Here is a 15,273-nt window from a genome sequence, read left to right as displayed (position 1 = left end):
AAATATGCCTATAGGTAAGATTTTTTATTTTGTATTTAACACAGATGCATTAATGAGTATTACATATTAAAAGCAATATTTTTATTTTGTATTTTAAACTGATGCATATAAAGTAATATGACTCAACTGGTTTCCTTCAATAATTACAAGAAAACTTCTCTGCCACCAATAGCAATAGCCAGTGACTCCCTGTCTGAGAGTACATCTTTCAAACTGCTTGGCCTAACGTTCACAGGGAACATGAGTTGGAACAATTATATTGAAAACATTTCCAGGGCCGCTGCGAAAAAGGTAGGCTCTCTCTACCGTGCTAGAAAAGTACTGACACCTGAAAGTATCCTGTACCTCTATAAGGCAACCATTCGCCCATGTATGGAGTATTGTTGTCACATTTGGGCTGGTGCATCTGCTGCCAGCCTCTCGCTTCTAGATAAGGTTCAAAAGAGAGTCGCCAATCTGATAGGCCCTGAACTGGCATCTAAGCTTCAGCCTCTGTCCCATCGACGAAACGTTGCATCTCTCTGCCTGTTCTACAAGTATTTTAATGGTGAATGCTCGGACGAACTGCAAACACTTGTACACCCACGACGTAAACACCCTCGACAAACCCGACAGGCAGCTAAATCCCACCCCCACACAGTAAAGATCCCTAGATGTAAAAGATCTTTCTACTCCAGTAGTTTCTTCCCCAGAACCGCTAGACTCTGGAATTCCATTCCAGGTCCCTGCTTCCCTAACTGTACTGACATGCAGAAGTTCAAGTGTAACGTGAACCGACATCTTGCTGCCCAAATCCCAACATAGTGCCCCAGTAATTGCTGCGCCTGATAGTAGCTCCCTACACCAAAGTGGCAATGTGCCTTGTTTGGTGGAAATGTAATAAAAAGAATTTTTTAAAAAATGTATTTTCATTTTGTATTTTAAATGTGAATATATATATATATATATATGTGTGTGTGTGTGTGTGTGTGTTGTCTTGATAAAATGTGGTTTTCAATTATATTTCACTCTTTGTGTAGACCACTCTTTTTTGCTTAGAAGCTCAATGTTTGTTAAATATAACAACAGAGCATGTATAAAAGAATAATTGGCTCTTTTACCACTGTAAACTCTTTAACCCTTATCCTCGAGTGGCCCCTGGGCCTTGATAAGGGGTGATTCCTTTGTGAAAAAAAAAACAGTATAGTTATATTCTAAGATTCAAGTATTTATTTTTCATGCAAAACACCTCATCGAGCATGTTAACATTTCAGTATGTGCATGTAATTGGCCCTTTACCACTGTACACGCTTTAACCCTTATCCTCGAGTGGCCCCTGGGCCTTGATAAGTGGTGATTCCTTTGTAAAAAAAAAGAAAAAAAAACAGTATAGTTATATCCAAAGATTCAAGTATTTATTTTTCATGCAAAACACCTCATCCAGCATGTTAACATTTCAGTATGTGCATGTAATTGGCTCTTTTACCACTGTACACGCTTTAACCCTTATCCTCGAGTGGCCCCTGGGCCTTGATAAGTGGTGATTCCTTTGTAAAAAAAAAAAAGAAAAAAAAACAGTATAGTTATTTTTTTTATTTATTTATTTTTTTTATTACATTTTCACCCCAAACAAGGCACATTGCCACTTTGGTGTAGGGAGCTACTATCAGGGGAAACATCTACTGGGGTACTATGTAGGGATTTGGGCAGCGAGATGTTGGTTCACGTTGCACTTGAACTTATGCAAGTCAGTACAGTTGGGGAAGCAGTGACCTGGAATGGAATTCCAAAGTCTAGCAGTTCTGGGGAAGAAACTACTGGAGTAGAAAGATCTTTTACATCTAGGGATCTCTACAGTGTGGGGGTGGGATTTTGCAGCTTGTCGGGTCTCTCGAGGGTGTTTACGTCGTGGGGGCACAAGTGATTGCAGTTCATCAGAGCATTCACCATTATAATACTTGTAGAACAGGCAGAGGGATGCAACGTTTCGACGATGGGACAGAGGCTGAAGCTTAGATGCCAGTTCAGGGCCTATCAGATTTGCGACTCTCTTTTGAACCCTGTCAAGGAGCGAGAGACTAGTAGCCGATGCACCAGCCCAAATATGACAGCAATATTCCATACATGGGCGAATAGTGGCCTTGTAGAGGTACAGGATACTTTCGGGTGTTAGAAGTTTTCTAGCACGGTAGAGAGAGCCCACCTTCCTCGCAGCGGCCCTGGCAATGCTCTCGATGTAATTGTTCCAGCTCATGTTTCCTGTGAACGTTAGGCCAAGGAGCTTCAGAGACGTACTCTCAGATAAAGAGTCGTTGGCCATTGCTATAGGTGGTAGGGAAGGTTTCTTGTAATTATTGAATGAAACCAGTTTTGTCTTGGCGGCATTGAACGTGACCATCCATTTTTGTCCCCATTCCACTACTGATTGGAGGTCATCCTCTAGTGTTTCTGACATTACTTTAGATATATGTTCATTTGTTTTTCTGTCGTGCCTGCTATAGAGTGTGGTGTCATCAGCATATATACCCATCTCAGAGTCAATTTTGTCAGGGAGGTCATTAATGAATATCAGGAACAGCAGAGGTCCAAGGATAGATCCCTGGGGCACTCCCGCATTTATATCATATTGTTTCGATGTACGACCGTCGAGGACAACCTGGATTTTTCTCTTATCTAAGAAGGATTTAATTATGTTAAGTATTCTACCAGTGATACCGTATGATCTAATCTTCCTGAGGAGACCCTCATGCCATACCCTGTCAAAAGCCTTGGATATATCTAGAGCTACCGCTCTGCCCTCTCCCGCTTTGTCCAGTGAATGGTATATGCGTTCAGAGATTAGAGTGAGGATGTCTGCCGTGGAACGGGCTTGTCTAAATCCATATTGTTGGTCGCTCAGAAGTTTAGAATCTGTAAGGTGCTGGACTAGAGCATGGTTAATTAAGGTCTCAAATATTTTGGCAAAAGTGGGAGGAGGCTAATAGGGCGATAATTTAATGGGTCAGTTCTTTCGCCAGAGTTCTTGAATACTGGTACCACAGAAGCAGTTTTCCAGCAGCCCGGAAAGCAAGATTCATTAAGGCATTTGTTGTAGAGTTTGGAGAGAACTGGAGCTACTTTGGCTGAGCACTTTTTTAATAGCACAGCTGGGATGAGGTCGGGTCCACATGCTTTTGAAGTGTCAAGGTTTTTTATGATAGCATGCACCTGAGCAGGGGTGATTATTAGATCGTCAAGCGTGGCGTCTGTCCGCATAGGAAATTGAGGTAGGGGGTGGTTTAGAGGGTCCAGTGTGGAGTTTGAGGCAAACCGACTGGCAAGCATGTTAGCCTTCTCGGTTGCTGAGCAAAGAACCTCGTGATTGTTGGTTAGTGGAGGAATTGTTGATTGCCCATTATTTACTACACTGTTGTAGATTTTCCAGAAGTCACGAGTTCCTAGTTTTTGTGCTTCGATGCGTTTTTTAGTGGTTTCCGTAAATTCCCTCTTAGCTGTCGCTATTTCTTTCTTGACGTTACGTCTAGCTTCTATGTACTTCTGTCTGTTTGAACTAGACTTATGTCGGTTAAACCTGCGGAATGCATGCTGCCTTTGGGCAATGGCAGTTGCACAAGTCGAAGTAAACCATTGGGGAGAGTGGGGCTTGCTATAGAATTTCCGCATGGGAACATGCGCTTCGATTGCAGTTTTGAACCATTCAGTGGTCTCGGTTGCACACTGTTCAGCAGGAAGAGAAAAAATATTTCCCCATGGGGCGTCTCTGATAAGATCTCTGATTGCTTCCCAGTCAGCCTTTTTATAATATCTCGTAGTTTTGAGCACTGGCTCTTCAGTTTTGGGTCTAGAGTTTAGGGCGATTTTAACCATTATCACTGCATGATCAGCGTTCCCAAGTGGGCTGTCGGCTTTCGTTACACAGTCATCAGGAACTGTGGTCAAAAATAGATCTAGATGTGATGTGTGTTGTTCTTCCTGATCAGGGAAGCGGGTTGGGAAAGTAAAAATTTGCGATAAGGAGTGAGATACAGAGAAGCTATGAGTTGCGCTGCCTGCTGCATCTGTGTAAGTAGAGAATCCAAGCCAGTTTTTATGATGAACATTAAAGTCACCAAATACATGTACTTGGGCGCTAGTGTCGAAGGAGAGTGCTGTGTCTATGCTGTCAGATACTTTGTTTATTATGGTGCAGTCTTGGGTCGAGGGAGAGCGGTAGAGAAAGTAAAAGTAGCTAATGTTGTGTTGCATGATTAGTCTAAAGCACATAAAGGCTTGATCATCCGTTTCTAGGTTTGTTTCTCTAGTCAAGGGAAGGGTATTACGAATGTAAACTCCAAGTCCGTGCATATGTCTGTCAGAGTCCTTACGGCAGAGTGGGAGATATCCAGGCATGTTAAAGTAGTTAGAGGGGATGGAGGAGTGTAGGTTAGTCTCACTTAGTGCTAAGATATCCGGGGTATTTGTTAGGAGAAATGCTTCAACATCAGCTAAATTAGTTCTAAGCCCACGGATATTTGTGAATGCAAGCCTCAAGGGAGGAGGCAAGTTGGATTTGTTTGACCCTAAGCCTGGTTTAAGCTTATTTTTAGATTGTACTGTCATCATTTTTAACGAGTTTCAGTTAGGTTAGGTTAGGGGAAGCCGAGCAGGAGGTTATGCAGAATATCACATGCATTACAAGTAGACCATCAGCTGACCCTCCATCAACTAGGACTATGGCCTCAGGAAAGCCCACCAGGGATGAGTGCAGGGTCCCTTGTCCATGCGTGCCATGGCACTGCAAACATCCCGATATTATACAACTGTTGATGGAGCAGCCGCTCTAAGCGCTACCAAAGAGTTAGGGCACCTGTACTACCAGTCGGAAACAGCAGCCAGTAACTGTCAATCTGGTACCCTCAACCCATCAGAGGAAGGTCAACCCAATCTAATTGCTCAGGCATATATGGTACTGAAGCATTCTCAAGTGCCCAGCTTTAGGGGTGGGGTGTGTCGGGAGTGGGGGAAACGGCGTTCATTGCCCTAGACAAGAAACAAGATCTACCAATGGGTGTTTCTGTCGAATCACTGTGATAGTATCTCTGCGCCTGACTAATAGGCAAAGAAGGAGTATGGAAGCCGGGCGATAGGCAGGACCTATCTACTCCTTAAGCAATTTAGGTTTGCAACCCGGTAATTCGTTTGAGTCACCAGCTCTAGGAAGGTTGTCATCCAAGACTGAAGAGGCCTCCCTCCTCTTTGGTTTAGTTTCAGAGTTTTCCTTCTCCTAGACGGATGATCTGGAAAGATCTCCTGGGTCTGTCACCACTGAGAGGGTTTGCTCCGCGCCTGGGTTCTAATCCAGGTATTTCTGCGACCCCGCGTGGTTAGTTAATGTTATTGGGTTAGTTAGTGGTGATTCCTTTGTAAAAAAAAAAGAAAAAAGATTCAAGTATTTATTTTTCATGCAAAACACCTCATCCAGCATGTTAACATTTCAGTATGTGCATGTAATTGGCTCTTTTACCACTGTACACTCTTTAACCCTTATCCTCGAGTGGCCTCTGGGCCTTGATAAGTGGTGATTCCAGTACGTGCATGTACTATTCAAAAAAGCTAGGAATTCTTTGCTTTGATATAATGTTGCAAGAAAAAAACACACGATGTTTAGTCTTCTTTGAAACTTTATTTCATGAAAAAATTATTTCATGGAAGCTTAGACAGATTTTGACATATTTGTTATTCTTTTTTTTCAGTTTCTTATCATTCATATTTGAAAAATATGTCGCACCCTGAAAATGTGTTCACAGAAAATTCAACAGAAATAGAGGATGCCTTAAATATCACTTTCAGATTCCAATATCGAATTAATACAATTCAATTGATGTGCAGAAATCAAAGTAAGTTGACAAACTTTTTTTCTACTATTTTTTCTTTTTTTATTAACCTAGCCCTTCTTGTTTTAAATATTATGAATAAATGTATGCACACACTTACAATGTAACATGATTTGTATTGAGAATATACGGCTGATATTCCTTTAAGTATTGACTCAATAAAAGCTAAAAAATATCCACATGAATTTATTCTGTTATTATTTTTTTATTCATTTATTTAGTTTCCTCCATTTGTACTATATTTAACTTGTTTAAAAAATTCCATTTTTTTCTTTTAGCAAAAAAAAAAATCTTGAAAATGACATAAAATTACTTTAAATATTACATCAATTAAACCTAAAAAATATCCACATTCGGGTTTCTATTACTATACAGATAGATTCGAAAAAGTGGACAAAAATCAAACATATAACAAATAAATGTTACCAAAGGCAAGATAGGTTACTCTTCTACCTATCTGGAAAAGTTTTTAGTGGTTTTACTCACTTTAAAACGTGGAATCTTTCGAAAATCATATTGTGTTTATCGATATATTTGAAAAAGAAAAATGCCGGCGTGCTCGTTGTTGAATAGGTAAGTTTGGGAAAATGAGTTCAAACTAAATAATTATACAAAATACTGTTAGAAACACATCAAATATATGTCTGACATCAACTATTGGTGGAATGCTTTAAAATCAATGACAAGGAAAATTGTCCAAATCAGTGGAGTGTACATGAAGATGCTGTAAATGTTGTAAAGAAATAATTATCTGAAATCATAAGTGCCTTTGTAAAGTGAACGGATGGAAAATGAATACGTCGGTCTTTTGTCTGTCACACGTCAACTTGAAACATCATTTTACATGGTTTGTCACATTTCATTTTTTATTTGGTCTATCACTTTCTTTATAAATTGAATTTTTATTTGTAAAACCTACAGCTGAATGGATGCATTTTTGCGAATGGATTTTTTTGTATTTAATTGTTTTGTTTTCATTTTTTCTCATTTATTTGTTCAGCTGAAACAAACATTTCCTTGTATATTGGTTCAAGAAAGTTCTGCGAACAAAAATGCCAAACACAAAAATTCAAGTGCTATGGCGATGTGACGGGACACAATTTGTTCATCAATGCTACAAGCAATGTTGCTCTTTCAAATATGAGAATCTATGGTTTGTTCATTTCTCTTCTAATTTTCTTTTTATATATGTCCACTAGTTAATTACCCGCCTCAGGACGAATATTTTGCTAGTTAATAACAAAATGAATTTACAAAATCTTTTTATCTTTATATAGATTAAAATGAAGGCTTCTATGCCAATACACCTTATGCCTAGAATCCTTATTCTAACTGTAATCAAAATTTATTGAATAAGTTTGATTTTAGAAAATGTCTAAGATTTGGGGCTTAAGCTTAAGCAGCCTTAAGAAGAAATTAAAATTCAGAGAATCTTGCTTAATTGGTGTTTATTAATTAGATATTATATTTTCGATTAGATGTCATCACTATATATTCAGCTAGACTTACAAACCAATTTTTATTTCCATATCAGAAATAAAACTGACAAATAGTCAGAATCATCATCATCATTAATGGCCTGGCTGCTTAACGACGTTGGCGACCACGGTTCTCTAATGCAGGCAGTTATCCATAGCCGAAATAGCTCAATTTTTGACAATAATGCCGCCCACTCGACCAAGTCATCCATCAAGTACGTCTTGGGCAACTTTGTTTTTAATCCTGGCATTCTAGCAGTCAATACCAAATGTTCTATGCTTCTTTGACAGTAAATATGTCCTAAGAACATTATTTGTCTTTTCATGATAGTTTCCATTAGGATTCCTTTAGTGCATCCAGATTTAGTCCATATTTCCTCGTTAGAAATGCAATCTTTCCAAACGACCCCTAACATTTGTATCGCAAACCAAATTTCTGCACTATTAATGCATTTCTGCATTTTGGGGTAGATAGTCCAGCATTGACAACCATATAACAAGACAGACTAAGCATACGCCTTAAGAATGCATTGTCTAGTCTTGAGCGTGATGGTATTGGAGCATAATACGGAGTTAAGTTTGATAAATGCTTGTTTACTCAGAGCTATAAGTCAGAATAAGGCTGATTAAACATTGATGAGAAAATACACAAATCATCGGTACTAAAAAATATGCCCTAGTATATATATATATATATATATATATATATATATATATATATATATATATATATATATCTTCAAAAGTGCTCAATACACATGTAGAGCTTTTATATGAATAAATTTCCATCATGGTGTGAACTTCCAATTTCGTACCAGTGGTGGATTGTTTAACCATCAGCGCTTTAAGGACAAAATCATTGCTGAACTTGTCAATAGGCTTTCTGAAGCCAGCAAATCTTTTGGACTCACGGTAAGTATTAAGAAAACTGAAGTAGTTCATCAACCGCCTTCTCTTCAAAAGCAAACAAATGAAACAAAATCCTCCAGTCCATTCTTTTCCTGATTATTGTATTACAGTAGAGGGGAAGAATTTTAAATATGTCAAATGTTTCACATACTTAGGTAGCATGGTGAACTCAAACGGATCCCTTGACGATGAAATTGTAAATCGTATAGCGAAGGCAACATCAGCTTTTGGTAAACTTCGAAACCGTTTGTGGAATGACAGAGGTATAAAGCTAGTAACTAAAATCAGAATGCACTAGGGTGTTGTTCTGACAACTCTCTTGTACGGTGTTGAGGCTTGGACCTCTTACCGCTCACATATCATGCAATTGGATGTATTTCACAAACACTGCCTTCGCACAATATGTAGATTAATCCTGACAAACTAGGTGACCAATGCTGATCTCTTTGAAAAATGTGATATCAGTGAAATTGAAACTTTTCTTGTACAGTGTCAGTTATGTTGGGTGGACACATAGTCAGAATAAGTGATGATAGAATGCCTAAGGCACTTTTGTACAGTCAGCTTCAGACAGTTAAAAGGTATGTTTGCTGCCCACTGTTGAGGTACAAGATAAACTCAAACACAATCTGACGCCAACTAACATCCCACTGTCAACTTTTGAACAAACTGTTTCTGACAGGAAACAAGGGGGAATGACATCTCATAATGCCTTAAAAGTCTTTGAGTAAAGAAATTGTGGTTGTATCTGCAAGTCATTGGTGGGGCTCAAGTCCCATGAAAGAGAGAAACACCGAAACTGAAATGAGTTTTTTTGAGATGCTCATACCTCGAAATCGACAGGAGAGAGTCCATCCATCATATATATATATATATATATATATATATATATATATATATATATATATATATATATATATATATATATATATGGGTGGTTTTCTGTTTTATACAGTGCGATGTCGAACTATCATCTTAATTCAATATCATTGAGGCGTTAGTCATTAATAACTCTCGACCTAGCCTGTGTAGACAAAAGATTTTGAAACATCAGTTGGAAGTATTTATTGATTTAAAACCACCTGAACAGTGAGATTTTTTTTTTTCTCACTGGTCTTCCAACTGAAACCAAATTCCCCTCTTTCCTCACTCGATTCTTAATTTTTGATTTATCATTCTGACGTTTCCTCTTAGAGGGTCAGACGATAAGGCCTTAAGGAAATTTTAATAATTCCACCTGCCCGTTTTTTTTTTGTTTTCTTTGGTATTTAAATTAAATTATGTTTCCTCTGAAATTTCTCCTTCCATTTTGCTGTACCAAGAATTTACTTATATATATATATATATATATATATATATATATATATATATATATATATATATATAAATAAAAGTTACAATAAGTTTACTAAGGTAATCAAAATGGTAAACTTAAAATATATTATAAATATTAAAGAGTTAATATTTACAAGTAAAATAAACTCAGCCAGATATAAAAAGCTCAATAAAACCGAAAAGGAAATAGAGCTTATAATATGAACAAATGATTAATAAAATATGTTAAAAGACATCTTGAAAAAGAGTTAAAGACATATTTAATTTTAAAAAAGGAAGCAAAAGATAAGTGGATAGTCCTTAATCCGCAGAGTTTCGAAGAAATACTCTCCTTCTCATCAGAGGGCAGGAATTAGCAAAATGCAGGATCGTATTTTGTATATAAAAGTATTTAATGAAACTACAAGTAAGTCAAAGATCTTACTTGGTAAAAAAAAGGGTGAGGTAAGGGGAACAGGAGGCAAAAGAAAAATAATAAAAAGTTTTCATATGAATAGATTGTCCGGTGAAGGGTAAAAATCCAAAAATGGTAAAATCCAAAACGATCGAATTTAAAATTTCAATCCACTGGGTAAATTCCAAATAGTCCTAAATCATCCAAAAGGCAGAGTTCCTTGGAAAAAAGCGCAAATGGAATGAATTCTAAATCATTAAAAGAAAAGTACTAGAGATAATATTTGAAACACGTCTGTCAAGGCTGGATGAATCAAAAAAATTCAGATTAAGGACTATCCACTTATCTTGTGCTTCCTTTTTTAAAATTAAATATGTCTTTAACTCTTTTTCAAGATGTCTTTTAACATATTTTATTAATCATTTGTTCATATATATATATATATATATATATATATATATATATATAAAAGAAAATACGCATCAAGTGCGCTTGAGACCAAATCACAACATAATATTAGGAAAATAAACAAATATTTTACTTGTTTGAAATTTATCACGTATATTTTTTGGAGGTATACTCCATCTTCAGTATGTCCTTTGTTTCTTCTTTTTTCTTTTTCTTCTTGCTTGCCATGTTGTAAATTTGGAGAGAGAAGTCTCTATAGAGCCGCGCGTTGTATCTGGCGGTTGTATTTTGAATTGTTTGAACTGTGCGCAGGTAACACGAGAATAACGTCAAGAATGAGAGTTCAATATAGAAATGAGCAAGAAGAAAAAGAAAAAAGAAGAAACAAAGGACACACTGAAGATGGATTTTACCTCCAAAAAATATACGTGATAAATTCAAACAAGTAAAATATTTGTTTATTTTCCTAATATTACGTTGTGATTTGGTTTCAAGTGCAGTTGATGCATATTTTCTTTCATTCAAATTAAAACAACGTTTCTATATTGAACTCTCATTTTAGACACACACACACACACACACACACACACACACACACACACACACACACACACACACACACACACACATATATATATATATTTGTCTCTCACGCGATCGCAACAGGACTAGCCTAGATAAGCTTAGAAAAGATCTGACCAAAACATTTCATGGACTAGGTTTTAAAATAACAATTAGCACCAATCTACATGAAGTAGACTTCCTAGACACAACTCTACATCTAAATAACAAGACACATAGACCCTTCCACAAACCCAATGAAACACTTAGGTACATAAACAAAGGATCCTGTCACTCCCCCTACAGTTTTCAAAATCATGGTTGCCAATATCAGCAAAAAAATCTCCACGCTCTCATCAAACACCGACACCTTTAACCAAGCAGCTCCATATTACAATGAAGAGCTCCCAAAAAGCGGATTCACGGAAAGCATTAAATACCAGCCAACCCAACATCGGCTAACAAAAAACAGGTGCAACAGGAGGAGGAACATCATTTGGTTCTCACCCCATTTTTCCTCAACACAAAAACATGAGTGGGATACCTCTTCCTGAAACTGCTAGACAGAAATTTCCCTCCACAACATAAGCTGCACAAAATATTCAACAGAAACACGATTAAGGTCAGCTATTCCCCCACTCCATCAATAAAAAAGATCATCGCAAAGGAATACAATAAAAATGAAATTGCGGACTGCTCTTGCAGATCCGAGGAAGATTGCCCATTAGAGGGAAAATGCAGGGTGAAATCCCTCGTGTATGAAACGATACTCACACATCAGGCTAACGATATACCAAAAATATACATAGGCATGACGAAAGAGACGTTTAAGCAGAGATTTTACATGCACAACAGTTCCTTCATGGCAAAAACAAGGATAAAGACAGCACTAGCCGCCCGAGTATGGCAGCTAAAAGATAACGGAACACCTTTAGCATTAAATGGAGGATCATAGAGAGAAGACCAGCATACTCACCAGCCTCAAAACGGTGCCCACTTTGTGATGCAGAGAAATACCACATTATAAAGACTATTAATGACCCTCAAAAGACCTGTTTGAACGTACGCAGTGAGGCCCTCAAAGCCTGTTTACATAGGAGACAAGCGCTCCTAATAAACTGGGAGGACCGAAAATGAACGAAGACCCCACCTAAAGGAATTTCTTCAAGAGTATTCTAGATGCAGTCAACTTAGCGCATAAATTAGTAAAGTGAAAATGGACATTTAGACAATTGTAAATAGAAATATTAAGTATAAAAATTAAGTATAAAAATTAAGTATAAAAATGAAGAAGATTATGGCTACCTTACAGAACACAATACACATATATAAAAGACTTAGAAATCAAATAGCCTGCATACCTTCCTCAACTATTTAAATAAAATGAAATAAAAAGGTTAAAATATAAAATAAGATAGATTAATTACCTCCCTTGGACCAACTGAAACATGGATTATCTCCCCTTAACTGAAACAAAGAAGGAAAATTAATAAGATAAATTAATTATCTCCCTTGCACCAGCTAAAATTAACAGAAGGCAGACCGGAAACTATGCAAAAACAGAACAGTACATATTTACTAAAATGCATTAAATAAAAAATTAGAACATTTTAGAATACAATAAAATATACAGAGATAGGAATAAGCTATAGTTAAATAAAAATGAACATCATTATAAAAAAATAAATGCAGGTCTGAATTTTTTTTTCCTCAGACAGAAACAACATGGCTGACGAGAGCCTAACATCATTTACGTTTTACCATTAACTGGTCCCCTTTATGTTGGGCTTGAAACCGACGGTACCAATGTTTTTCTGAACTTCTGTACAATTAAATATATATATATATATAAAATTTAAATTCACTTTTTCTTATAAACAATGTTTTTTACAGAAACATTTTTAAGATGGTTATCTAAACATGAAAATTTAAAGTCTCATTCTGATAAAAATAAATTATCCTATTCGTTTCCTTCCGTTCTTCACTAAAATCTTTGATTGCTAATGAATTATGCGATATTCCACCAATTTGAAATAGTTAAACTTCTTTTTGATCATCACTATGGATTTAAGTAATTCCTTTTTACTGCAGACTTCCTAACGGTCATCCGAGTAAGGCAAATAAAACTAAAGCTTAATATATCCAAGGTCTGTTACGAAAGGAGGAAAATCATGAATCAAATGGGTACTGTGATATTATACATAATTCTCAGTATATGGGTAAATCAAACACATATCCAAGGTAATTACTGAATTCTTAGGAAATGATCTGCAATCTGCAGTAGGCCAAAAATGGTTACATTTAATACTTCTTTACAATAAGAAACTTTTCTGATCATCGATTACCATGACTGATAGCATCCTTCTTGGGAGTTTAATGTTCACCACTTATCAAGGCCCAATGGCCACTCGGGGATAAGGGTTATTGTGTGTACAGTACTCAATGGGATAGTGTAGCTAAAGTATTGTAGAATTGATACGGTGTCATTACTTGGGGGGGGGGGCGGTTCATCAGGAATTTGTTGGTGTTGGACTTGAAGACATCCAGGTTGAAGTCGGGAGGGAAACAGGCAAGCGGAACAGAGTTCCACAGGTGTGCAGTTCTAAGAAAGAAGCTTTGTTCGTGGAATCTACGTTTTGATTTAGGCACAGATAAGGAGTGGGAAAAATTATTGACGGTGGTTTCAGCTAGTCGGGTGTTTTTTGAAAAAGATTGGTGAGGGGGGACCAGAGAATGGAGCTCAGACGAGCACTTACCATGGAAATAACGATAGAACAAAGACAGGCTCGCTATGTCTCTTCTGTGGGAAAGAGGTTGCAGGGAAGAGAAAAGGGCATCCACCACCAAGCCACGAAGTCTATTTTGTACTCTGTTAAGGCAGGATAGGCTGTTTTTAGCAGCTCCTGCCCAGATGTGGCAGAAGTACTCCATCTTTGGACGTACTTGGCTCTTATATAGATAGAGAATTGCATCAGTAGTGAGATATCTTCTGGAGCGGTAGAAGGATCCCACCATTTTCCCAGCGACCTTGGCCACAGACTTGATGAATGTGTTCCATTTAAGATCAGGAGTAAAGGTCAAACCCAGAAGCTTATCAAAACATGGGGCCTCCCCTAGACGAGAGCCATCCATTTCAATTACTTCATGTTTTCTCGACTATACCAACATGTAGATGATTCAATGTAATTTGAAAAAAGATTTTGCTGGACAACTCCCCACTTAGGCTGTTCCCTATAAATTTTGCTGCATATCACAGTAACTTCTTATGTCTAATTGGCAATATGCTTTGTTTTAGGCGAAAAAGTTTTAAAAACGATAACATTCATTGATGCCTAGAAAACTTTATTTTTTTTTTCTGATTTAAAAAAAATGTTGCTTCATTTCAAACAAAGCAAAAAATCACTGAGAATTAGGAACCAAATGTATAGAGGGCATCTTAAGTGAGAAGATGTGCAGCAAGACGTTTGTTCGCATTACATTTAATTTTCTGCATGTTAGTACAGTCAGGTAAAAAGAAACAGGGGCGATTTGAATAAAGATACTATTAGAATAAACATTTCTAACTTATCTGATTATTGAGTTGCTAAGGTCATGTTGGTTACATCACAGGTACACCAGATAAATTAATTCGTCACACGGATGCAACATTGCAGCCATGGGACAAGGATTGGTGCCACTTTAACGTAGAGGGCTTCTATCTGGGACATAATTAATAGGGATACTATGTGGGGAGCTGAGCAACAAGATGTCTATTTAGATTACACTTGAACTTCTGCATGTCAGTACAGTCGGGAAAACAAGAACCTGGAATAAAATTCCAAAGTCTAGCAATCCTAGGGAAGAAACTACTAAAGTAGAACGCTTTCTTACATTTAGGGATTTCTACAGTGCAGAGGTGGGATTTTGCTGCTTGTCGGGTTTGTTGAGGGCATTTATGTCGGGGAGATACAAGGGCTTGTAATTCGTTGGAGCATCTACCATTAAAGTACATGTAAAACAGGCAGAGGGATGCAACACTTTCGTCAATGGGACAGCTCACTGGATAGTTCATGACCTGTTCAGTTAGATTGTTTTTTAATCCTGTAAGAGTGAAAGACTAGTGATTGGTAGACCAACCCAGACTTGAAAACAATGCTCTATGCCTGGGCAGATGATGGCTTTGTAAAGGTATAAAACATTGGCAGATTTCTATTTTTTTTTTTTTAGATAACTAATTGTGCTCCATGCGTAACCAATATGCATAGTTATACCATAACTAGTGTCAGTAAATCTTCTATATATCTGAAGGACGTTTTGCTGATTTTCATAGTTGTACGGTCATATTTATAAATGTTAC

General features: G+C 37.1%; 1 protein-coding gene across 1 annotated transcript in view; it reads left to right on the top strand.

Annotated features, from left to right (window-relative positions):
* The window catches only part of LOC145286341 (uncharacterized), a 265,839-nt gene that overhangs the window by 110,993 nt on the left and 139,573 nt on the right, over window positions 1–15,273 (top strand). The window contains exons 11-12 of the mRNA XM_080135264.1: window positions 5,712–5,855; window positions 6,853–7,005. Coding sequence (XP_079991390.1) covers window positions 5,712–5,855; window positions 6,853–7,005 — 297 coding nt within the window. The remainder of the gene's footprint in view (window positions 1–5,711; window positions 5,856–6,852; window positions 7,006–15,273) is intronic.

Source organism: Euprymna scolopes, chromosome 10 (genome assembly GCF_053919585.1).
Source record: "Euprymna scolopes isolate OS-2025 chromosome 10, ASM5391958v1, whole genome shotgun sequence".
Lineage (NCBI taxonomy): Eukaryota > Metazoa > Mollusca > Cephalopoda > Sepiida > Sepiolidae > Euprymna > Euprymna scolopes.
The sequence above is the reverse complement of the archived record's forward strand: the minus strand, read 5'-3'. Positions and strand labels throughout refer to the sequence as shown.